Source organism: Pipistrellus kuhlii, unplaced genomic scaffold (assembly GCF_014108245.1).
Source record: "Pipistrellus kuhlii isolate mPipKuh1 unplaced genomic scaffold, mPipKuh1.p scaffold_m20_p_11, whole genome shotgun sequence".
NCBI classification, from domain to species: domain Eukaryota; kingdom Metazoa; phylum Chordata; class Mammalia; order Chiroptera; family Vespertilionidae; genus Pipistrellus; species Pipistrellus kuhlii.
Window position 1 is genome coordinate 51,932,085 of NW_023425416.1, and position 25,194 is coordinate 51,957,278.

The 25,194-nt window shown below is 54.7% G+C and overlaps 2 protein-coding genes and 1 pseudogene across 6 annotated transcripts in view; 1 reads left to right on the top strand and 2 right to left on the bottom strand.

The window, feature by feature from the left end:
- The first annotated feature begins 2,530 nt into the window (after positions 1-2,530).
- USP4 (ubiquitin specific peptidase 4) overlaps positions 2,531-25,194 on the top strand; it is a 28,651-nt gene continuing 5,987 nt past the window's right edge. The window contains exons 1-15 of one of the 5 annotated variants that reach the window (XM_036432275.2): positions 2,531-2,689; positions 5,275-5,402; positions 10,345-10,475; positions 11,789-11,915; positions 12,450-12,595; positions 12,684-12,745; positions 16,343-16,483; positions 17,170-17,287; positions 17,519-17,692; positions 19,956-20,114; positions 21,074-21,298; positions 22,205-22,288; positions 22,597-22,691; positions 24,107-24,200; positions 24,738-24,877. In XM_036432275.2, coding sequence (XP_036288168.1) covers positions 2,589-2,689; positions 5,275-5,402; positions 10,345-10,475; positions 11,789-11,915; positions 12,450-12,595; positions 12,684-12,745; positions 16,343-16,483; positions 17,170-17,287; positions 17,519-17,692; positions 19,956-20,114; positions 21,074-21,298; positions 22,205-22,288; positions 22,597-22,691; positions 24,107-24,164 — 1,749 coding nt within the window. In that variant the 5' untranslated portion in view covers positions 2,531-2,588 and the 3' untranslated portion in view covers positions 24,165-24,200; positions 24,738-24,877. Of the gene's footprint in view, positions 2,690-5,274; positions 5,403-10,344; positions 10,476-11,788; positions 11,916-12,449; positions 12,596-12,683; positions 12,746-13,900; positions 13,944-16,342; positions 16,484-17,169; positions 17,288-17,518; positions 17,693-19,955; positions 20,115-21,073; positions 21,299-22,204; positions 22,289-22,596; positions 22,692-24,106; positions 24,201-24,737; positions 24,930-25,194 lie in introns of those variants that run through there. The other 4 variants (XM_036432273.2, XM_045579591.1, XM_036432274.2 and 1 more) reach the window with 4 other exon arrangements.
- On the bottom strand, positions 4,474-5,231 carry LOC118715675 (U6 snRNA-associated Sm-like protein LSm3). Its single transcript, XM_036432284.2, has one exon. It carries the CDS (start codon positions 5,101-5,103, stop codon positions 4,795-4,797), a length of 309 nt encoding a protein of 102 aa, XP_036288177.1. The 5' UTR covers positions 5,104-5,231; the 3' UTR covers positions 4,474-4,794.
- Positions 6,256-6,359, bottom strand: LOC118715832 (annotated as a pseudogene).

Below are 25,194 nucleotides of genomic sequence, written 5' to 3' on the forward strand. Positions count from 1 at the left end.
CACACCCAGACCTTACAGTCCTCAGTCAGCCCTGACCAAGACCAAGGAGGACGTGACCAATCGTCAGCCGGCCCACTTTCCTCCAGCTCCTTCCTGCTTACCTTCCTGTTTTTTTGTGGCCCACGTTCCCATGGCAACAAGTTAAGTTCTGGGGTTTGGTTATGGCGCCAAGTGAGTGGCCCAGTAGCCTAACCTCTCCCTAGCAAATGGCTCAAAGAGCACAGCCCTGGGGCCAGGGTGTCTCTCAAGCTGAATCACTCAGTTTGTTTCCTCCCAAAAGTACTGGTCATCCCACCACGGCAGAACACACCCAGAGGCTCATTGTTACTTTTTTTTTTTTTTTCTTCTAAATATGTTTTATTGAGTTTTTACAGAGAGGAAGCGAGAGGGATAGAGAGTTAGTAACATGGATGAGAGAGAAACATCAATCAGCTGCCTCCTGCGCACCCCCCACTGGGGATGTGCCCGCAACCAAGGTATTATATATGCCCTTGACCAGAATCGAACCCAAGACCTTGCAGTTCGCAGGCTGATGCTCTCTATCCACTGAGCCAAACCGGTTTCGGCTTAACTTTTTTTCTTTTTCTTTTTTTTTTTTTTACATTTTAATCAAACTAACAAAAAGTTTTAAGCCTCGCCAGTGTGGCTGAACGTCATCAATCCATAAACCAGGAGGTCCTAGTTCCATTCTAGGTCTGAGCGCTTGCCTGGGTTGCAGGCTTGATAGCCAGAATGGGGTGTGCGGGAGGCAGCCAATCAATGATTCCCTCTCATCATTGATGTTTCTCTCTCTCTCCCCCCATCCCCTTCCATCCTGAAATCCATACAAATCATTTTTTAAAAGTTTTAAAAACTTTGGAAATGATGATCAGTGATTACCTTCTGACTATGAAGGTTCCCTTTCTTCCTGAAATTTTAACTACTGGCACTTTGTAACTTAATAGAAACCTTAGGAAGTACCCATAACCAGTACACTCTTTTCACAGCCACTCAACAGCACTGGAGAGATCCAGGTTTAAAAAGATGTCCCAATGGCCGAGACTGGTTTAGCTCAGTGGATAGAGTGTCGGCCTGCAGACTGAAGGGTCCCGGGTTCGATTCCAGTCAAGGGCATGTACCTTGGTTGCGGGCATATCCCCGGTGGGGGGTGTGCAAGAGGCAGCTGATCGATGACTCTCTCTCATTGATGTTTCTAACTCTCTATCTCTCTCCCTTCCTCTCTGTAAAAAAATCAATAAAATATATTAAAAAAAAAAAATGTCCCAAAGTTTTCACTTTCATAATTAGGTTTTGTCCTCCTTTCCAGTGGGGCTGAGGCCATGTCCTCATTCCCTAAGACAAAGGGTTCACACGGCACAGAAGCTGCTAAAAAAAGAAGCGGGAACCAGACTCTCCCATGTAGGTTCTGACGACATTTCGGTCACCCAACTTTCTTTTTCCATAAATAGCAGGGCTGGCGGTAGTGTTCCTCCTTTATAACATTTTTAACCATTTCAAAGAACTTTTGGGGTTGGCTTCTAGCAGCAGAACTACCAGCAGTGGTAACTTAAAAAATATATATTTTATTGACTTTTTACAGAGAGGATATTTAGAAACATCGATGAGAGAGAATCATCGATCAGCTGCCTCCTGCACACCCTCTACTGGGGATGTGCCCGCAACCAATGTACATGCCGTTGACTGGAATCGAACCCGGGACCTTTCAGTCCGCAGGCCAAGGCTCCATCCACTGAGCCACACCGGTTTCCGCAGCAGTGGTCACTCTCAACCCCCTGCCGGCGGGGGGCTGTGCCTTGTGTGCAGGTTTCAGTGGAAAACAGTGCCCAGGACCCTGCCCTTGTCGCAGCAAAGTAAGAAGCCTGGGAGAGCACCCCTGGGCCAAGGTACCCGCCTTCCTCTCCCCACCCCCCGAGGCCATCACCCCTCCCTGGTGCTCCGCCCCTGACAAAGCAAGTCCAGCTCAGGGTGGGGGCTCCGGAGCTCCCGGGGGTAATGTGCACCCCCCAACGCGGAGGACCTGGGTCCCCGAGGCCGGCCGCCCAGAGGTCAGAGCCCGGCTGGTCCCCTACGGGCCCGCCAGGAAACTGAAGTTTGGACAGAGGCCCAACTCCTCCGCCACCGGTTCCCCAAGATGTCCACACCGCGTCCCCCTCTCTAGGCGGCTCCGAGGCAGCGGGACGCACGCCCCCAGGACAGACGGGCGGGGGGTGGCCGACCCAGCTCGCGGGTCAGCCGGCCATCACGTCCTCCCGGTGACCCCCTCCAACCGAGGGGTCGCGGGCCCTGCTGCCTGAGGCCGCGGGGCTGGACAGACAGAGGAGGGAGCGGACCCGCGGGGCGGACGGCAGGGCGGGAGGAAGTGGCCGCTCCTTCCCCGCCGCGCGGCCCCACTTCCGGCCCCTCCCTGCCCCACTGCGCAAGCGCGGGAGAGGCGGGCGCGTGGGGGCGGGGAGACCAGTCGGGGCCGCGGGGAGGAGGAGCGTGCGCGCGCGTGCGCGTGAACGTGCGCGCGTGCGAGGGGGCGTGGCCCACGGCACGCTGTGCGCGAGGCGGATGTCCGGGTCGGCTGGGCCGGGGCCGCGGACGAGATGGCGGAAGGCGGAGGCTCCGGGGAGCGACCAGATGCGGAGACCCAGAAGTCCGAGCTCGGGGCCTTGATGAGGACCACGCTCCAGCGGGGGGCGCAGTGGTGAGCGCCGGGCTCCCCTCGCCGCCGCGCGGGGTCGGGTCCGTCCCCGGCGCTCAGGCCGGGCCCCTCTCTCTCGGCTCGGGCAGCGGCCCGGCGGGGGCGAAGCCGGTGGTCCTGAGGACAGCGCCGGCCCCGGCCCCTCGGGGCGGGCCCTGAGGTCACTCCTGGGGGCAGCGTGGGCGGAGCTGAAGGTCGTCCCGGCTCTCGGGGGCCCCGGGGCGGCCCCGCGGGGAGAGGGCTGCGGGCCGGGGGACGGGGAGGGAGGGCTCCCCGGGACCAGGGCGAGGAGAGCCCTCCTCCCCGGAGGACTCGCCGAGTGACCTTGGGGGAAGGCGTCCACACCTCCCGCCCGGCCCTCCTAGTCGGAGCGCCCCCGCGCCCGCCCCGGGGGAGAGCGAGGGTCGGAGAAGATACTTAGTAACTTGTAAACTGCGGAGCCGGTGTCAAGGTCTGAAGCCGAACCAATGAGTGCGAGCGCCAGCCGGTTTTAGTAGCAAATGCCGAAAACAATGTGGCCGCAGCCCTGGGAGCCTAGAGAAGAGGACGACGAACCGCCCGGCGCTGAGAGGAGCCGGAGGCCGGATTCCCGGAGAAGTTGTTTAGTGGAAGGGATGAGGGAAGAGGCTTCTGGGCCGTGTTTCTGTGGGAGCGGGACCGGCTGGCGCTGCGGGCGGCCCTCCTGGAACCGGGGCGGCGTCGGTAACCTCTCCCGGGGACTGGGAGGTGAGGAGGGAGGAGAGGAGAGACGCTGGCATTAGCAGGAATTCACATGCGGCTCTAGTGTTCTTGAAAGACAGGGCAAGCGGAGGCATTTACATTTTATTATTATTATTGGTTTTAGGGAAAGGAAGGGTGAGAGTGAGAGAAACACCGGTGAGAGAGAGAGAGAGAGAGAGAGAGAGAGAGAGAGAGAGAGAGAGACAGACAGACACACCAATCTGCTGCCCCCTGCAAGGCCTTGACGGGGCAGTCTGGCCCTGTGCCCTAGGGGGAATGGGACCCTCCACCTTTTGGTGAACAGGACGGCTCTCCAGCTTCGAGCCCCAGCCGCCAGGGCAGCAGAGTCACTTTGAGAAGGCACCCTGCATACGGTGATTCCTGCAGAATGCTCAGCAGAAGCAGAGGACGTGTGAGGGAGACTAAACTCACACAGCACTTGGAGGGAAAGAGCATTTTAGAGATCTGGATGTATTTATGGGACCTTCCGGCCATAAATAAAACTTGAAGGGCCCACCGATTTGAATGTTGTGCTTTGTTTAATCACAGGTGTTTTCCTCCTCTTCTGTCTTATTTGTAAAACAACACAGGGGTACTTTTAAAATATAACCAGATCAACTCGCTTTTTTGGCAAGGTAAATGAACCTAGACACTCTTGTTGGTGTGTGTGTGTGTGTGTCTACATATATACAGAAATACAACTCTTAAAAAAGTGTATCTTGTTTAGCCTTCAAAGGACTTCTGAAGTGCGGAGTGTTGTTATCCCACTTTCAGAAAGAAAGTTAGTTTAATGCCGTTTGTGTCAAGCAAAGCAGTGTAACCCAATTGTCTAACTGGAAGAGAACCTCTATAAAATCATTATGAAATTAGTGACTTGATCATTGGCAAACAAGGTTTTATCTATAGAAATATTTCCTTTAAATAAGCATTTTGAAACCAGTCATTTCCTTCCTTTCATTTATTCACTCTTTCAACAATCATTTCACTTAATGGGTAGTATCGATGAGCTCTGTGCTCTGTGGGGCCTGGCCCCAATCCTCATGGAGATGATTTTTTTTTTTTTTTTTAAACAAAAAAAGAAAACATCAAGTTTAATTTAAATTAAAAAAACAGAAATTGTCTGGAAAAACCAATGGAGCAAATTAACGCCTAAAAAATAGGGCTGCATTTTAGTGATCACATTTATTGGAAGGGTTGGAGAAAAATAAAAATGCCATTTAGCGTAAGAATTTGTGTTATGTGCACATAAACTCATTTCAGGAGCAGAAGATTCCTTTGTCATTTATTATTATCAAAATTTACGCAGGTTTCTCTTTTGAATATCTTCTACCTTTAAAGACGCAATCATATAAAGTCTCCTAATTTCCACTCAGGATGTATTCTTTGTTTCAACCAACTCTTAATGGAGGGGCAACTAGGACAACACCATCTCCCCGGACAAAAAGCATTGGAATATTCCGTTTTGTTGATTTATATATCTCTTCATATGTTTCCTCATCAATTTCTATGGTAGTCACAGCCTCTTCCACATCTCCCAATATCATATTTAAATGTTGATCATAAGCATGTAATCTACCTCGTAGCTCCCTGTCATTTCTCATTTTCACATAAATTCGCTCATCCAGACTGAGCCTGATAAGATCGAGGGGCTCTTCGACAGTGTTGGTAATTTGTTGCTGGTCCACGTCGTCCGCCATGTTTCAAACCCTGCGCCCTTTCCCCGCCTCTTGCGACATCTCTGGAGATGATTTTTTTAGTGGGGATTTGCTTGCTCCTCAAATGGAAAGTCCGTAAAAAACCTGAGGGATCAGCTGCAGAAACTTACCACCTCAGCTCCTCTGGTGCAGTAAATCTCTGCCTCTCTCCAGGTATCTGATTGACAACCGGTGGTTCAAACAGTGGAAGAAGTACGTGGGCTTCGACAGCTGGGACATGTACAACGTGGGCGAGCACAACATGTTCCCTGGCCCCATCGACAACTCCGGACTCTTCTCAGGTGCCGTCTCCTGTCGCTTTCCTCTCCTTTCTGCTTGCTTTCTGTAGGACAAACATTTGTTAAAGCCGGGACAGTGACAGGACATGCGTACGGGGGAGCAGCAGCCGCAGAGCCCGGCAGGGCTGCTGTGACTCGGAACTGTTACAGGGAGGGAATGTTATCAGGCGGGGCTGATGCCTCACTGGGAAGTCAGAGGAAGGGGGCCGAGGAGACAGGTTCGGGGAGTCAGCCCAGGACAAGCTGCCCCTGCCTTTGCTCCCCTGGTTGCAAGTCCTGGGGGGACCCTTCTGAGAGTTCAGGGGCTGCTCGCCTGAGAGGAAGGCAGAGTGTGGGTACTCCCGGGAGGGCAATCACTCCTGTTGCTTTTCTTTTTAAATTGGTTTTTAGATTAAAAAGGAGAAGGGAGAGGGAGAGAGAGAACATTAATAAGAGAGAGACATCGATCGGCTGCTTCCTGCACGCCTCCTACTGTGGATGGAGCCTGAAACTCTGGGCATGTACCCTGACCAGGAATCGAACCCAGGACCTCTTGGTCCATTGGGCGGTGCTCAGTTCACTGAGCCACACTAGCCGAGCTCCCGTTGCTTTTCTAACTGGTGTCATTTGGGCAGTGGCCTGGGGTCACGTCTGTGTGTAACACGCACATGTGCACTGACGTTCTGTGGGGATAGTGTCTTCTGTTTGTGTCTGGAGTAGGACTTCACAGACCTTCCGGGAGAAGCTCAGTTGGTTTCATCCTTGATTAACTACTGCTAGCAAGGGCATGCTTCTAGTATTTAAAATCTCTCTCTCTCTCTCTCTCTCTCTCCTCTCTCTCTCTCTCTCCCTTTTTTTTTTTTTTTTTTTTTTTGCAAACTAGTTATGCTAGAGATTTTATTTTTATTAATTTTTTTCAATTAGCAATAATCACGCCTCGGCTAAACCCCATTGGCTAGGATACTGCCACTGCATAAAGCCTGCTAGAGATTGTAGGTTAGTATATGGAATAGAAAGAAACGGTATTTTGAAATTACATCTGGAATCTGAAAATTGGGAACCAGAATTTTTTTTAAAATTTCTTTTTAATATATTTTATTGATTTTTTTACAGAGAGGAATAGAGAGATAGAGAGTTAGAAACATCGATGAGAAAGAATCATCGATCAGCTGCCTCTTGCACACCCCCTACTGGGGATGTGCCCACAACCAAGGTACATGCCCTTGACCAGAATTGAACCCGGGACCCTTCAGTCCGCAGGCCGACGCTCTATCCACTGAGCCAAACCGGTTTCGGCTGAGAACCAGAATTTTCTTTGTTACCTTAACTGTGGAACAAGCTGTAGATTTTTTGTGATGCTGCTTGTTAGAGAGATAGGATGAGGAGAGGCGGGAGTCAGCTCCGAATGGACGAAGCGACTGGATTGGAAAAGCGATGGACGACTCGCCTGAGCTTAGCTGGCGCCTGGGTCTGCACAGAGATGGGGCAGCCTTCCCCCGCTTTGTGCTGCCCGGTGCTAGACGCCCTTGCAGGCAGGACACAGAGAGAGGCGCCTGTCTCCTGTGCCCAGAACCAGGGCAGCAGGAAGGCAGGCAGCGGGTGAGGTTGGATCAGGGACCTCGTACTAGTAACCTGGTGCTTTTAAAATGAGCGGTGCTGGGGCTCAGTCCTCACTGAGGGGAGCCTAAGTTACATAACCATGCCAGGTGCTTTGTTTCCCAAACTAGGTCACAGAACGGCTTCTTACCGTGAAGCGACCTCGGGATCATTGCAAAAATGTCTGCACTGCATCCTTTTCTCTTGTTTTAAAAGGAGAATGCTTTTTCATTTTTTTCTTTCTTTTTTTTTTTTTTAATTTATTGATCTTTTTTTTTTAGAGAGAGAAGGGAGAGATCCCCAGTTGGGGAAGTGTGGAGGTGATTGATGGGTGGTTCTCTCTCACCATTGATGTTTCTGTCTCCCTCTTCCTTCCTCTCTGAAGTAATAATAAAAAAGAAGGGGAGAGAAGAGAGCGAGAAAGAAAAACATTGGTTTTCCACCCCTTATGCATTCGTTGGTTCTTCTTGTATGTGCCCTGATTGGGGATCAAACCTGCAACCTTGGCTGTCAGGGTGATGCTCCAGCCACCTGACCTACCAACCAGGGCTGAAGGGGACTCATACAGCTTCTAAGAGGGATAGCGATGAGATCCTGGAGCTGGGGGCTCTGGGAAGGTGTGCCACGTGACCTTCACCTAGAGGCACACACTCCTTTTGTGGCCCCCAGTTTGGCTTTGGTTTGAAGCACTTGCTTTGTACTTGGGAAGTGAGAAGTACATTCCGTTTAAACTCGGTGACAGACAGGGCAAGCATGACCTATCTAGGGCAAATGAGGGTACCCCTTCCTTCCCAGGCTCTCAGTCACGTGCCAGGCCCTGTGGCTGCCTTCCACCGCGCTCCTGGGAGAGACTTGGAAGGGACTTGGAAAGTGTGGCAAGTTGAGGGTAGAGCATATCCGGCTGGCGCTGTCTATAGGGCACCCATCTCCCCGCGCTCCCCCTTCCCCCTGCTCCCGCTAGGCATCAGAGGGGCGCCTCTGCTTCGGCTGCCGTGCTCTCATCTGCCTTCCGTTTGCCTCTCTGTTGAAGACGGTTGCAGAGGCTAAATCTTGATTTCAAACCCGTGTGATTTTTAGATGATGCCCTTGAACCGGTCCAGTTTTTTCTATTTTTTAATTTCTTTTTAATTTTATTAAATTATTATCTGTGTACATATTTTTAACATTGGGCCCCCGCCCCCCCATGCATACCCTCCCTCCCCAGAGTTTTGTGTCCATTGGTTGTACTTATATGCATGTATACAAGTCCTTCGGTTGATCTATTATCTCCCCCAGATCTCCCTACCCTACCTGCTGTAATTTGACAGTCTGCTTGTTGCTTTACTGTCTCTATATCTATCTTTTGGTTCATCAGTTTATAATGTTCTTTATTATCCATAAATGAGTGAGGTCATGTGGTGTTTCTCTTTCATTGACTGGCTTATTTCACTCAGCATGATGTTCTCCAATTCCATCCAGGTTGCTGCAAATGATGAGAATTCCTTCCAGTTTTAAGTGAAACTAGTGAACTGCATTGAAAATCCCAGTGAAGTTTTCTACATTTGCAGTGCAGCAGCATAAGAGAGACTTATTTGGGAAGATTGTCATTGAGCCTCAGGGAAAAGGGCCCTATAGAACTATTGTAGGTGGGGTTGATGATGCTGAAGGCTGTTGGTTCCTTGATTGATTTGAGAGAGAGGAGAAAGAAGAGAATGAAACATTAGTTCACTGTTCCACCCATCCATGCGTTCATTAATTGATTCCAGTATGTACCTTGGCAGGACCAAACCCCGAACCACTGAGCTAACTGACCAGGGCTCCTTTCCACTGTAAAGGCTCTGGCTGCTGTTGGCACAGTTTGGGTGGCCAGATCTGTATGGTGTGAGAAATAAGATAATAGTGAATAACTTTGAACTTTCATACTTTTTTAATTTATAAATTAGACAAAGTTTAGGAATTTAGGTATCAATTTAAAAAATTATTTTTATTGATTTCCGAGAGGAAGGGGAAGGGGGAGAGAGAGAGAAACATCAATGATGAGAGAGAATCATGGATCGGCTGCCTCCTGCACACTCCACACTGAGGATCGAGCCTGCAACCCGGGACGTGCCCTTGACGGATTCGAACCTGGGACCCTTCAGTCCGCAGGCTGACCTCTATCCACTGAGCCAAACAGGATGGGCAGATATCAGTGTTTGGGAGGAATCTCCTGGACCCCCGGACCCCCTTCTGTTGATGAAAAAGTGTGTGGTCTGTCAGTGTTAACCCTCAGGCCACAGATGCTGTGGAAAGTGGTTGGCTCATCCCTGAGGACTATCCACTCTTTTTATTTATTTATTTATTTATTTATTTATTTATTTATTAAATATATTTTATTGATATTTCACAGAGAGGAGGAAGGGAGAGAGATAGAGAGCTAGAAACGTCGATGAGAGAGAAACATCGACCAGCTGCCTCTTGCACACCCCCTACTGGGGATGTGCCCGCAACCAAGGTACATGCCCTTGACCGGAATCGAACCTGGGACCTTTCAGTCCGCAGACCGACGCTCTACCACTGAGCCAAACCGGCTTCGGCCTATCCACTCTTTTTAAAAGAAATCTCTTGATTGGGGATTGTTTTTTTTAGAAAGAGAGAGAGAAACATTGATTTGTTGTTCACTTTTTTATGCGTTCATTGATTGCTTCTTATATGTGCGGGGATCGAATCCCCAACTGGTGTATCGGGACAATCTCTAACCAATTGAGCGACCCAACCAGGGCCCCCTTTTTGTTTTATTTTTTAAAATTTTTATTTATTTATTTTTTTCCCCTTTTTGTTTTAAATTGTAGTAAAATACGCGTAAGACTTATCATCTTAACCATTTCTCAAAAATATGTTTTTATTGACTTCTCTCTCATCATTGATGTTTTATCTTTCCCTCTCTTCCTCTCGGAAATCAATTAAAAAAAATATATATATATATGAAAACTGCGTGTGCTCAGTGACTCTTGGTGAATAAGCTTAACCTCAGTGACTTGCTTGTTGCTTTCTTAGTAAGTCTTTAGGGGAAGATGATATCTGACCTTAATGCAGGTTCCTTATGCAGATATTATGTTAAATATTCATAATAATGAGCCATTTTAAATGTGGAAGTACTTTGGAAATGTAAATTGGAGCTTTTCTCTTTTAACCTCTTAGAAGGAATACCAGTTCCTCATAAAATGTTCAGAAAACATGGCTAGAGACCCAGGATAGTCAGGTCTGCTCTATTCTGGCCAGTGACAGAATTTTGTACGTTTTCCTGTTCTTGGAAATACTTTTCTGGTTTCTAAAAAAGACATAAGAATCATGTAAAACAAACATTTCTGAGGGGAAGAGCAGCGAATTATAATCTGTTTTCTCTTTTCAGATCCTGAGAGTCAGACCCTGAAAGAACATTTAATTGATGAGTTAGACTACGTATTGGTCCCAACTGAGGCCTGGAATAAGCTGCTAGACTGGTACGGCTGCGTGGAAGGCCAGCAGCCCATCGTCAGGAAAGTGAGTACATGCACGCTCACACGTGCTGGTCAGTCTCCGTGCTCCCTGGTCTGGTGGCCTGAGGGGTTGGTTGGATGGAGGTGTTGGAGGCCTTGGTTCTGGTTCTGTCGGGAATTGTGGTGTGGGTGGTGGTGAGGAGGCTGCTCGACCGGATGGCACAGTGCGTGGCCTTCAGCAGCAGAGCGGGCAGAGGCGTGGGCTGTGCTCATGCTGCCATGGGGACGGCTGTATGAGCAGGTTCACCTGGGTCATGCACTGCTTGTTATCTCGGCCTTGCTGATCCTCCTGCTTTCCCCGTGCCTGTGTGTGTGTGCCACACTGTGACCATCTCCAAAGCCAGGTGTTCATAACCAGAGGAACAGCCTCTGGAAGGCAGGCAGTCCCTGGGATAAAAGCCCAGATTGGTACCCCTCCGGCAGACAGGACTCCGGAGAAGACCCCCCTCCGATGCCCACCTGGAGTTGGCTTGTCCTCCCAGGGCTAAGCCTGCTGAGAGGCGCTTGTAGGACCGGGTGCCCTGCTGGTGTGGTGCTCCCTCCTCGCAGAGGAGGACAGAGCTGTCGGCCCAAAGCCAGGCTTCTGAGTCAGAGGCCAGAGCTCCCTCCTTTCTCTCCAGCTTGGAACCTGGAACCTGGAACGGGGTTAGGACCGAAGTTTAGGCGCATGCCGGCTTCCCGCAGAAGCCCCCCCTGCCAGTGCTGCCGAGTGGCCTGTGTGCCGCCAAGGGCTTCAGTCACAGGCTCTAGTCCCCTGACTGACCGGCGCCCATGACTCCGGGAAGCGCCGCGATCCCACTCAGCGGCGAACAGTGGGCCCGTTGCTAACATCTGTGCTGGTGCTGGCTGTGGTTCCGCCATGTGCTCTCGGTTGGCCCTCGTGCGTGGAGAGGGGTTTTAACCCTTGGCCAGATGCCAGTGGCGTAAACATCTGACCCTTGGCCGGAACCGGTTTGGCTCAGTGGTAGAGCGTCGGTCTGCGGACTGAAAGGTCCCAGGTTCGATTCCGGTCAGGGGCATATACGTTGGTTGTGGGCACATCCCTGGTAGGGGGTGTGCAAGAGGCAGCTGGTCGATGTTTCTCTCTCATCGACGTTTCTAGCTCTCTATCCCTCTCCCTTCCTCTCTGTAAAAAAATCAATAAAACATTTTAAAACAAAACAAAACAAAACAAAACAAAACAAAAAATACGTCTGACCCTGGCTCTGCTGGCCACTGGAGGAAAGTGCTTGTCGGGTGGAGTTCTGCCCGGCTCCGCGGAGCCACGGGCGTCCAGACTGCGCAGGGTGCGCCACCCTCACCGTGCCTGTCCCCCAGGTCGTGGAGTACGGCCTGTTTGTCAAGCACTGCAAGGTGGAGGTGTACCTGTTGGAGCTGAAGCTGTGCGAGAACAGCGACCCCAACAACGTGCTGAGCTGCCATTTCAGCAAGGCAGACACCATCGGTGAGCAGGCCCGGGAGAGGGTGCGGGGCGTGGTGGCTGATGGGAAGGGAGCTGGGTGCCCTCCTCTGACGTGTCACCAGGTTGTCTCGGGTTGTGGTTACTGTCCTGGCTGGGAGCTGCTCCCTGGACTGTTACTGGGGGGAGCTAAGCCTGAGAGTCATCTTCTCAGAACACCAGGCATGTCCTTGCCCGTCTGACATCTGTGGTAGAGTGAGAAACGGATTCAGAGAGCGGAGCGTAACTCACTGAGCAGTCTCAGCGAGACCGGGACAGAGCTGAGTGTTGGGAACCAGAGCTGCCTCACTCCAGAGACGAGGTCTCCCTTCTCGGGGCTGCTCTGTGCTATAAATGGGACCAGTCATCAGAGAAGGACAAGTGCAGGGAACATTTCCAGGCCTGAGGCAAGAGGTTGGCCTGAGGTCAGTCAGCGTTCGGTCCGGAGCGCCCCGTGGCCTTGGGAGGACGGAGGGGCGTTCACTGGCCAGGGCTGGACCTGCCCTCGGAGCCAGCTCTGAGCCGCCTGCCTGTCCGCAGCCACCATCGAGAAGGAGATGCGGAAGCTGTTCAACATCCCCGCGGAGCGGGAGACGCGGCTGTGGAACAAGTACATGAGCAACACCTACGAGCAGCTGAGCAAGCTCGACAACACCGTCCAGGACGCGGGGCTGTACCAGGGGCAGGTAGGAGGCCAGGCGTGCCCAGCGGGCAGCTCAGCCGGGGGCGGGGGGAGGTTCGCACATCCCACACGTGGCTCTCCTTTTTTCCCAGGTGCTAGTCATTGAGCCCCAAAATGAGGATGGCACGTGGCCGAGGCAGACCCTGCCGTCAAAGTAAGTGGACGTTTCTCCCGGCGGCCGGGCACAGGGTGTGAGAGACACTCCTGAGGCAGTGGCTTAGGCTGAGAAAATGCTTCCTAGATGGACATACGTTTGGTTTTATAGCCGAGCCTGTGGTCCAGGCTGCAGGTGCTGGCCTTCTCTGGGCAGCGTCTGGGCAGCCGCCCGCGGGCGAGCTGGCAGGTGTGAGGGAGGCAGGCGGCGGCTTTGTTTTTGTCGGGGCTCGGGCCCTGTCTCAGGAGCACCCGTGCGGGGGTGGGACTGTGCGTGTCTGCGTGTCGAGAGGGCGGCAGCAGAGGGTGGGTTTTCTCATGGCGTAGCTCGGGGCAGCGTTGGTCTTGGCTCCCTTTCCTCAGGCGGGCCGTGGGCAGTGCCTGGTGCACAGTGATGGTTCACAGCTCCTTTGAGAATCGCGGTTTATGGTTGATCTCAGCCACGGGGCCGATCGACCGACTTGTAGTCCCTCTGAAGGCCGGTGTTCCTGAAGCGGCGATGTGAGCGCGCACGTGGGTGACAGTGCCGGGGGCACAGCTTAGCCAGCGGAGGCAGCGATGGTGCCGCGAGCTGGGCTCCGGATGCTGAGGCCAGTCCTCAGGGGCCTCATCCCACGAGCAGCGTGCGGTCTGGAGGGCATCTGAGGGCGAACAGGGCAGCGGAGCAAGGGGTGCAGGCTGCGCGTGTCACAGGCCTCCCGCTGGGCTCGGGGCACGCGAGACGGACCGACGGACGTGGGTGGAGCAGGACAGACCCGGTGGAAGGACCGGGCGGCCAGTGTCCTGTGGGTGCAGCCTGTGTCTCAGTGCTGGCGGCGGGAGACGCACACAGAGGGGCGGCCTGAGCCCGGTGTCCCAGCGGCAGTGCCCATGCGCTGTGAGGCCTGAGGACGAATGCGGGTGCCCAGGCGTTCTCTGCGCACACGCCACTTTTCTGCACTCAGGTCGGGCGCTTGATTTGTCAAGGGTGTAGTTTAAAAAGAACTTTGTATCATGTACGTTTTGAGCAAATCAAACGGTACCTTTGTTATATTCAATACTAGGTTTCTTTTCAACTGAATTTACTCTGAAAATTACTGACAGTATTTTCTAGAACAATTTAATCATATGTCAAATAAAATTTTGCTTTTTTTTTTCTTTCTTTCATTTCAACCAGAAATTGGATAGGTCTTAGATACGTGTAATTGGCTTATAAGGATCTTTGAAGTTCAAGGGAACAGCCCGGCCAGTGCAGCGCTGGGTTGGAGCGTCATCCCGCCTACGGAGGGTTCGATTCCTGACCAGGACGTGCACCTGGGCTGTAGGCTGATCCCCAGTCAGAGTGTGTTTGTGAAAGCCAAACAACCCATGTAACTCTCATATCGATGTTTCTCTCTTTTTCTCTCTCTGTCTCTGTTTCTCTCTTCTTCTATCTCTAAAATAAAAATAAAAAAACAAAAATTAAAGGGAATAACCCGTAAATAATTACTAGAAAGGGGGTGTTAGACCACACACCATGATGCGTGTCTGCCAGAATTTGCACTCCGCTCTCCTGTGGTACCGGTTTCCACCCCCAAGGCAACGGAGGCTGCCACATCAGACCAGCCCTGGGTGGTGACTTTCTGCTGGCATGGGAGACGGGGAGCCTGCACCCGGGACAAACCGAAACGTGTGCCTGGGCACCTGCGTGGTCAGAAAGTGCCCTGGCTGTGATGGGTCCCCCTTCACGAGCGTCCTGGAGTTCTTGGACTCCTTTCAGCCCGAGGATAAGGCTCTCTGAGCGCAGCTGGTTGTCAGGCTAGAGAAGGCGGGGAGGTGAGAGTCTGGGGGCCGCCTTCCCTCTCCTTCTCCCTCTCTCTCACTGTGACTTCAGAGTGTGGAGCAGAACTCAGTTCCCTTTGGGCCCCAGGTGGCTTCCTGACCTCTGCCCACTGCTGCCCGGGCACAGATAGGACCGCTCCTTATCTCTGCTGCCACATTTCGCCTCCTCACAGGACCCCTGGCTGGCACCAGCTCCCATGACTTGGGCAGGGTGCTATGACTGGGTGCTCTCGTCAGTTTCTGTACTCTAAAAATAACCCCAGTCTGGAAGGAGAGCCATCCCGTACACTTTGACACAGGACACAGTGCAGAATGACTCCCCCCCCCCCCTTTTTATTTTATTTTAATTTATTGATTTTTCACAGGAAGAGAGAGAGAGTTAGAATGAGAGAGAAATCATCGATCACCTACTGGGGATGTGCCCGCAACCAAGGTACATGCCTTTGCCCGGAATCGAACCCGGGACCTTTCAGTCCGTAGGCTGACGCTCTATCCACTGAGCCAAACCAGACCCGGCAGAATGACTCCCTTTCCTCCTGCATATTTTTATGTGGGGTTTAGTAGAAAATGGGTAAAATGGGTATCTATTGACTATTTGGGGCAATTTGAATTAACCTGGAAGTGGAAATAAATCTAAAATAAGATGCTGTGAAAAATATGAAATACTAGAGGCCTGGTGCACAAATATTCATGCAAGAATAGGCCTTCCTTCCCCTGGCTTCGCTCCCGGCTGCCCAGGAGCCTGCAAGTTTTCCCTCCCAGCCAGAGCACCCTCCTGTAGCTCCTTCGCACCCCCTACATCCCCCATAGCAGGCATCCCGTCTGGCCACTTCATGCCTGCATATGCAAATTAGCCCTCCATCTTTGTTGGGTTAATTTGCATACCAACTCCTGATTGGCTGTGGGTGTTTGTCTATTATTAGGTAAGATGAGTTTGAAATAGGCTCCTCGCATTTGGTGAATTTGCAGAAACCAAAGCATTTCCCCTTGCATAGTGAAAGCAAATTGCCATTTCTGTTCTGGTGTCCTTAGGGCCAGCTGTTTAGTTTGGGTTGAGTATTTTTGGGGTAATTCATCTCTGTGCTATTTTTCCATATCTTTCACTGATAACTCTTAAAATTTAGTGAAGCTCACGATTTATAAATCAAACTGAACCCTGAAGATCAAACTTGTGGTTTATCCTACTGAAAGATTCAGTATATGACCAGGTGGTTGAATGATCAATTAATTGCTTGAAAATAGGCCTTTTAAAAAAAAATTATTTTATTGATTTTTTTACAGAGAGGAAGAGAGAAGGTCAGAAACATCGATGAGAGAGAAACATTGATCAGCTGCCTCCTGCATACCCCCCACTGGGGATGTGCCCGCAGCCAAGGTACATGCCCTTGACCAGAATCGAACCTGGGACCTTTCAGTCCTCAGGCCGATACCCCATCCACTGAGCCAACCGGTTTTGGCAAAAATAGGCTTTTTGCAATTTAATTGAATATGGAGAACATTTACTTATTTAAATGTTTTTGTTGATTTTAGAGGAAGGGAGAGAGAGAAATATCAGATGATGGGAGAGAATTATTGATGGGCTGCCTCCTCACGCCCCCTACCGGAGATCCAGCCTGAAACCTGGGCAGGTGCCGTGACTGAGAATCGAACTGTGATCAGGTTCATGGATTGATGCTCAGCCGCTGAGCCTCAGCAGCGGGCACGAGGACGTTTGCTTCTTGAGAAGAGACCTAAGGCATTGAATAGGGCTTGCTTTTTTCTAAAAGTCAGTAGCATTGTTTCTGCTTCTCTTTCCCAGATCAAGCACTGCGCCTAGCAGAAATTTCACTACCTCTCCAAAATCATCAGCGAGTCCCTATTCCTCTGTGTCTGCCTCTCCCATTGCAAATGGTGATAGCACTAACACCTCTGGGATGCACAGTTCCGGAGTCAGCAGGGGGTAAGAGCAGGCCCTTTCACCCGGCTCCCCCGAGTCCTGCGCTCTCCGCCGCTGCACTAAGCTAGGGGCACGGGCCCCACCGGCCTGCTGCTGTGGCTTCTCGCTGCACTTCCTGCTCACAGTGAGGGCCGCCTGTACTGACTTGTTCTCCCACCGGCGGGCGTTGTCGCACAGCCTGTCACTGGGGGTCACGGGGTCACTGGGAAGGAAGGGCTGGCCGGGCAGCGGCGCTCTGAGGGTGACTGCAGCGGGAGAGCCCCGCCTTTCCCTCGGGACGGCTGCGATCCTTTCCACGCGGCCCAGCCTCTGCCACACAGCACACACGGCGGGCCCGCCTCAGCGCAGGCAGGGCAGTGTGGCCGGAGTGGTGGCAGCTGCGAGCTCCGGGTCGCGGTAGCCACGGCGATCTTTCCGGAAGTCACCTGGCATTGCCTTCTGGAGGAATACAGTTAGCTCTGCCACAGCCTGGAAGGGGGCGTTCAAATAGCATTTCTCCTCCTCAGGATGTGTGGCCGCCTGCTAGCCTGCCACACCGATGGCAGGGGCGGGGGGGAGGGGGGTCTGCAGGGGAGGAGAGAGCTTGTCTCGTGGGGTTATTGCCAGACGAGAGCTCAGAGGCCCTGGCGCAGCCCTGAGGGCGCGCGTGTGGCGCCCTCCTTATCGGTGACGTGCGTTGTGTTTTCCAGTGGCTCTGGCTTCTCTGCTTCGTATAATTGTCAGGAGCCGCCATCGCCTCAGGTCCATCCCGGGCTCTGCGGACTCGGAAACCTGGGGAACACCTGCTTCATGAACTCTGCTTTGCAGGTAAAGGGGCGCTTCTGTCTGTGCCAGTGAGTGGACTGGGGCAGGAGTGGCCTGAGGCCATCCCCTGGGAGGGTAGCTGCAAGGTGCCTCCGGCGTGGCCTCCGGGGAGGCTGTGCCTCTGGGTGAGCCTTCAGGGAGCGCGCGGACTCCCTGGGGCTGGTGTGGCCCTGGTGGCCCTTTAGTTCGGGTGCGGGTGCGCTCCAGCAGTCAGCTCCGCCCGCTCTCTTCCAGTGCCTGAGCAACACCGCGCCCCTGACGGACTACTTCCTCCAGGACGAGTACGAGGCCGAGATCAACAGAGACAACCCCCTGGGGATGAAGGGCGAGATCGCAGAGGCCTACGCCGAGCTCATCAAGCAGATGTGGTCCGGGAGGGACGCGCACGTGGCGCCTCGCATGTTCAAGGTCGGTAGATGTACATGCTCCCGCCCCGTGAGAGGGGAGACTGGTTTCATGTGGGAGGAAGCCTTCTTTTGCTTGCCTTTGGGACTGAGATGGAACCTGAGCCTGGCCAGTGTGAGCCAGTGGTTCAGTGTTGACCTAAGAACCAGGTCACGGTTCGGTCCCTGGTCAGAGCATACGCCTGGGCTGCGGTAATGGGGTGTGTAGAGGACAGCTGATTTATGATTCTTTCTCATCATTGATGTTTCTGTCTCTCTCTCCCTCTCCCTTCCTCTCTGAAATCAATAGAAATATATTTTCTTAAAAAAAGATGCAGTCTGAGACTAGAGACATCACATGATCAGATTCTTCTTTCCCCTTGGTCAGCCATTTAGTGCATTTATCCTAAGTGGCCTCAGCCCTGTCACTGGGCTGGGGTACCTGAGAAGTCATTTGTAAGCTGGTTGCTCAGAATGCTGCATTCTGTGGCACCAGCCTTTAAACGGCCAGCAGCTTAAGCCGGACCACAAAAGTTCAAGTTAAGTTCCAGTGTCATCTGCAGGCTGCTCCCAGTTCACTGAGCCTGGAACCTGTACCCATAGTGCTTTGAGATGAGCCTCCTGAGTTAGGAATTGGGTTGACATTATTAGAAGGTGATGTGAGGCAGCGAAAGAAGATTGGGAGGCCGGGCCAGTGTTGCTCAGTGGTTTGATTACCACTCGGCACATACCAAGGCTGTGGGCTTGATCCCGTGTGGGGCGTGCAGGAGGCAGCACATTTATTATTCTCTTGCATTTCTCTCTCTCTCCCTCTCTCCTCTCCCTTCTTCTCTCTCTTCCTTCCCTCTGAAATCAATAAAAATATCTTTAAAAAAAATAATAAATAAAAAGAAGATTGAGGAGGAGATGGGTGCTTACAGTAACGTGGTCTTCCCCTCGCCTGAATGTGTCTTCTGCTGAGGGGAGTGCCTGGCCTCCAGCTTGTGAAATCTGAGCAGTGCTCTTTGCCGGACCGCTGGGCTTCCAGGAACCTCCCTGGGGCCCCGGGGAAAGACGGGCGGTTTTATTCTGGAGGAAATGAATAGCACCTCCGTTCACGGAGAACGTCACAATCTCAGGTGGCTCATTGGAATTGAAAGCTAAGTCTCTTCATGGCCACGGTCATATTAATTCCAGGGGATGTAGTGACGTCACAGAGCCCAGCCCTGGGTGACAGCACGCTGGGCTGTGCTCATGTAACGGACCGCTGACGGACAGGGTTAGAAACGAGAGAGCTCAGCGCCTCCTCGATGGCAGACGTCTCTGCGCTGTCGGTGTGGGAGCCACGAGGCACCGACGTGGTTAGGGTGCACAGGCCCTGGGTTTGTTACCGTGTTTAGTTTTAATTAATTTAGTCCACGTGCACATGTGGCGAGGGTCCCTGCTGCTAGCACAGGTGGAGCAGCGGCTCTCCAGCTGTAGGCTCATCGGAATCGCTCCTGCAGGGCTGGGGGCCTGGGATGGCGCCGCCAGCAGGCTGCCCTGGGATGGTGCTGCCAGCAGGCTGCCGGGAGGCCGGCCTTGCTGGTGGGAGCACCGAGGACCGCTGGGAGGTCAGCGCACGCACACGGTGCTGTCAGGCCCAGGCTGGTGTGCGCCTTGTCCGGCTCTGCCGGAGCGGAGCCAGAGAAGCTGGAGCGCCTTCCGTCAGTGCTCAGGGCCACCTTTACTCTCCTTAGGGCAGGGGCCAGGCTCCAGAGCCCTGCCCTCCTGGCTCTGACCAGGCCCTCTCTGGCGAGGGCTGTTCAACCAGATGTCCCTTACTGCCCCAGCTCCCTGCATAGCTGCAGAGCTTTCTGTTCTCTCCCCCCTTCCTCCCTCCGTCTCTATCTCTGTCTGCCTCTCTCTCTCTCTGTGTGTGTGTGTGTGTGGGTGTGTGTGGGTGTGTGTGTATATATATATGTATATATATGTATACGTATGTATTTTTTCCTCTCTGCTTTTTGTAATCCTCACCCCAGGATATTTTCCCTTTGGTTTTTGAAGAGTGTGGAAGGGAGGGAAGGAGGAGAAAAAGAGAGACATCCATGTGAGAGACATACATCAGTCAGTTGCCTCCTGTACATGCCCAGGCCAGGACTGGGTCTGAATCCCAGGTACATGCCTTTGACCAGGAATCGAACCCATTGGTCCGTGGGTGGACGCTCTAACCACTAAGCCAACCCGGCCAGGGCTGCAAAGGACTTGGTGTGAGTTTCCGGGCTGACCCCTCTGACGCGCCTTTGCCCTCGGTGCCCTTGCTCCTGCAGACCCAGGTGGGCCGCTTCGCCCCGCAGTTCTCCGGCTACCAGCAGCAGGACTCCCAGGAGCTGCTCGCCTTCCTGCTGGACGGGCTGCACGAAGACCTGAACCGCGTGAAGAAGAAGCCCTACCTGGAGCTGCAGGACGCCAACGGGCGGCCAGACGCGGTGCGTCGCGGGACTGCGCGGCCTTCCGGAACACTCCTGCTGTGCGAGCTGCAGGACGGCCTGTCCTCTGGGGCTGGTGCCAGGGCCTGGCGGTCTGTTGTCGTTGGTGATGAGGCTGTGGTGCTGGTAGAGTGCATTCCAGGTCAGAGGGAGAGGGTGAACGCAGCCGCTCCTGCTGCTCCCTCGTGGCGCTGTCAGATCGAAGCCCGTGGGCTGGCATTTCACCGGTGACCAGAGACGGGCTCGCTGACTACAGAGAGCCTGTGGTGTGGGCTCCTGAGACTGACTGCTCTCACCAGGGTCCGTCAGTGATCTCAGAACATCGTTATGGTATCGCTGGGGCACTCACACCTTCCGTGCTTTCTGGCCCGTGCGAGGGACTCGGTGTGCGCTGTAAGCCTCCTGCCGCGGTGGAGGGCCAGTGTGACTGCTTGGACGTAGATTCACCTCTTAGAGGAAAAGCGCTGGACGCTACCCCTCACTGACGGACTCGGAGCGGGAAACCCCGTGTGCAGGCGGTGCCCCGTCAGGCCTGTGCGCCCCCCGTGCTCAGGGCACGTGGCTCCCTCTGGACCGGCAGAGGCCGGCTTTCTGAGTGGCTCCGTCAGCACTAAGCATGTGGCGGCGTGGAGCTGGCGTGTGTGTGTGTGTGTGTGTGTGTGTGTGTGTGAGCGAGGGAGCGAGCTCTGGCTGGCCGGCCCAGTTCTTGGCTGCACAGCCTGCCTCATGTTCAGTCTTCACCGAGGACACGGTTTTCATAGGTTCTATTGTATAGAAAGGAGGGGGACATTGATGTGAGAGGGAAACGTGCACCCTGCTGTGCCCGGGAGGCACACCTCAGCCGCTCGGTGCTGGGACGACAGCCAGCCAGGGCTCCGCCTCGGTTTCTCTGGAGCCTTCGGGCCGCGGGGCCCGGGGACGGGCTGTCGGCGTCCGCTCACACTTCCTCTCGACCGCAGGTGGTTGCGAAGGAGGCCTGGGAGAACCACCGGCTGCGGAACGACTCTGTGATTGTGGACACCTTCCACGGCCTCTTCAAGTCCACGTTGGTGTGCCCAGAGTGTGCCAAGGTCTCTGTGACCTTTGACCCATTTTGTTACCTAACTCTCCCGCTGCCCTTGAAGAAAGATCGCGTTATGGAGGTCTTCCTGGTTCCCGCCGACCCTCGCTGCAGGCCTGCGCAGGTGAGAGCCGTGGCACTTCCGTGTTGAGTGGTGTCAGACCCAGAGGGGCCCTTCCCTCTCCCTCAGCAGGTGCTCACCGACTGGCGGAAGCCCGTGGCCTCCAGCAGGCTCCGTGTCACCCCGTCACTCGGCTTCTGAGCCCTTTCCTGTGGCACTCCCCAGCGGCAGGAGTGGGCTCCGCTGCCAGGTGCTCCTTGAGGAATGTTGGGACCGGAAGCAGGGCCCTTTCTCTGGCCGCCCCCCCAGGCAGCCAGGAGGGCTCCGCGGAACGCCAGGCAGATGGCTCCCTGCGTCTCCCTGCGGCCTCTGGGTGTTCGCATGAGGGCTGGCAGGCAGCTGTACAATTGTAATAGTTCTCCCGAGAACGTAGTTAAGAATAAAATGAAACCGTGCTGGTGTGGCTCAGCGTAGAGCATGGCCTACAGACTGAAGGGTTCTTCTGAGTTCGATTCTGGACAAGAGCACAGGCCCACGTTGCAGGCTCCATCCCAGTGTGGGGCGTGCAGGAGGCAGCCAGTCAGTGATTCTCTCTCATCACTGATGTTTCTGTCTCTTCCCTCGCCCCCTGAAATCAGTAAGAGATGTATTAACAATAAATAAATACAGCCGTGCTCTGTCCAGACAGAAGCCCTTCCTCTTGGCTCTGCTGCCACCTGTCTGGCCCTGAGCTCACTGTAGACTTCCTGGAAGGACGCTCCTGCCTCCCAAACGCATGCTCTTCCCGCTCACCTCCCCCCTTTGGGGCGCGCCCATGCCTCTCCCTCATCCCCGTCTCCCTCGCCCCATCTCTCCCGCCCCCCTGCCCCCCGTCTTCCTCGCCCCGTCTCCCTCATCCCCGTCTTTCTCCCCCGTCTCCCTCCCCCCGTCTTTCTCACCCCGTCTCCCTCCCCCCGTCTTGCTCTGCAGTACCGTGTGACCGTGCCGCTGATGGGCGCCGTGTCGGACCTGTGCGAGGCGCTGTCCAGGCTGTCGGGCGTGGCTGCGGAAAACGTAAGGCAGGGCGTGCCCTCGGCGGGGCCTGCACACCCCGTGGGGTTGGTTTTCACCTGGTGGCCCTTCTGGGGGTTCTCTCTGGCTGGCCGGATGTGATCGCATCGTCCGCCCTGAGCCCAGGGCAGAGGCGGGCGGACGTGGCCACATGCCTTCCGCTGTGCAGCCATGCCGCTCCCCGCAGGCCAGCCCGAGCTCAGGTCGCCCACAGGGTGCGCTCCCTGGACGCACATCTCCTCCTCTGTCCCTGGGTGGAAGCGAGTGTGCTCCTAACCCCTCCGTGACCTTCCTGCTCCTGTCATCCTCAGATGGTGGTCACAGACGTGTACAATCACCGGTTCCACAAGATCTTCCAGATGGACGAAGGGCTGAACCACATCATGCCCCGGGACGACATCTTTGTGTGAGTGCGGGCGGGGCCGCTGCGGGCCGGACACAGGCTGGAGGCTCCCTCCTCGGTCCCGTAGCACGTGGACCTGCCCCCCCCCGGGGGGGCCAGAGGTGGTTGAGGGGCTGCGGGCAGCCGTCTGTGCTGAGCACCTCCGGCTTCAGAGCCAGGCGCTCCAGACGGCGCTCAGTGTGACGCCGTCAGTGCTTCCTGCGAGGTCCCGCCGGCAGTGCTGCCGGCAGGTGCTTTCTCAGGAGAGCGCGGCGTGGGCGAGCCTGGCAGGCCCAGGGCGGCCAGGCCAGGGAGAGTCTGCTCCCTCCGGGCATGGCTGGCCCAGGGCTGGGCCGGGGACAGGGACAGGGACAGGGACAGGTTAATGCTGTGAGCTCGGAGGCTGAGTCTCCGCGTTCCTGGGGACAGCACGCTCCGACCCCAGCTGGTCCCCGGTCCCCACTCCTGCCTCGGGGTCGCCCTCGTAGCAGGTCTGTGCCGTCCTCGCCCGGGGGCGGCTGCAGTGTAGCTGGCCCGCGCCCCAGCCCTGCATGCTGGCTCCTTCTTTCCTCTCGCCGCCAACTTGTCTTTGGTGGTGAGAGCTCTAGGGTTTTGTTGGTTTTAGTTTTGAGTGAGGAAGGCACTACACCAAGAGGCCATTCCTTCCCTTACGCCTGCCCTCGGACTCCTGGGTCACTCTAAAACGATGGTTCTCGGCCCCGCCCCGGCCCCGGCTCTGTCCCCGCTGGTCAGGCAGCTCCCTCCTCAGCGCCAAGAGTCTGCTCCCTTCCCTCACTCACAGCGGAGGCCGAGCTCGCCTGGGCCGCAGCCTGGGGCATGTCCACTCGGACCCGGCTCCTTCCTGGAAACCAGGGCCTGTACGTAGCTGAGCCGAGAGCCGGTGCTGCCGGGAGGGGGCTGGCAGACCACCCTCACGAAGGGATTCACAGGCCTGAGGGCCGGCCTCCAGGAAAGCCATTGTTCTCACCTGGCACTCGGCGTGTGGTGGGTGCTGCTGAGCGCTGCCTGCTCGGCTGGCACTGAGGTGGGTGGTGTGTGGCCCCTGCGCAAACAGACGTGGACGCTAGGGGCATGGCCTGGGCACAGCACTGGAAACTGGCAGGAGGGGTGCGGAGTCGGCCAGCCTCCCTCCAAGGCCTGGTTCGTGACCCTGATGTTAGACCACCAGGGCCTCACCCGAGAGCAGCCGTCTAGCGGTCGCCAACCCAGGGTCCGCGCACCACCAGCCCCGTGAGGTCCGAAAGGCCAGCGACCGCTGCCCTGGCGCACAGCTCGGACGTTTTTGTGAGATTAAAAACAAGCTCCTGCATTTACTAGTCAGAACTGCTGGCCAGGCACCTGGGGAGGGGTGTGTGTGTGTGATTTTGTGTTTATAGTTTTCAAAAATTGAATCAGTAAGCTTGTGTCTCCCCCTATAGGAAGAGGGAAAGACCACAGTCGGTTGCCAGCATTTTGGTAACATCTGTTCCAGGATAAAACATCTAACTCTCCTCAGTCCCATGTATTCACTAAGTAAGACACATTTTTCAAAATCATTGATTTGTGTTTACCAGTTCCTTTGGTTATCACTGATTTTTAAAAAATTTAGACGATGATTCTTTTACTTCAGTGTTTTTGAACAAAGATGACAAGCAATTTGTTTTATAAATTTGCTTCTTCATTTGAAATAAAGGGTCTTCAGCTAATGTTCCAGGTGTACGTCTGTATAATGTCTTGTTTTACTAAAGGACAGGGCACTGAGAGTGCTTTTTTAGAAGGTGAATTCCTGGTGACAAACGCGGAGTCTGGCCGGGCCCGCGTGTCTGTGTGGAGTGATGGGCGGTGACAGCCGCGCTGCTGATCCCGCTGGAGGACCACGGGCTGTGGTGGGGGCGGGGGACCCGTGAGCCCGCGCCCGGGCTGCGTGGTGACCTCCTCGGGACCAGCCCCGGAACGGTCTGGAGTGTGGGTTCTCTGCCTCCGTGCCAAAGCGTGCTGTCCAGCCACCGTTCGTGGCCACGTGTAGCTGCAGGCGGGTCTCTGTCCTGACCGCTCCTGTGTGACCGACAGGTACGAGGTCCGCAGCGCCTGCGCGGATGGCTCCGAGTGCGTCACGCTCCCCGTCTACTTCCGGGAGAGGAAGTCCCGGCCGGCGAGCCCGTCCTCCGGGGCAGTGCTGTATGGGCAGCCGCTGCTGGTGTCCGTCCCCAAGCACACGCTGACCCTCGAGTCTCTGTACCAGGCTGTGTGCGAGCGGATCAGGTTGGTTTGTTCCCTGAGGTCAGTGCCGATGCGGCCATAGCGCTGACCCTCGCTGCAGGGCCCGTGGTGCCCCCGCCTGCCCGCTCCCATTAGAACAGCGGTGCCAGCCCCTGGGGGGCCGGGCAGGTGCCGGGAGGGGGGCTCCTCTTAAGCACCTCCGCAGCCTCCTGTCCCGGGAGGCGTGTCTCCCAGCTGTCAGTCACCGGCGTTAGGGAGTCCAGTGCTTTGGCTGCATTATTTATTTGAACCACGTTTTTGAAGAATC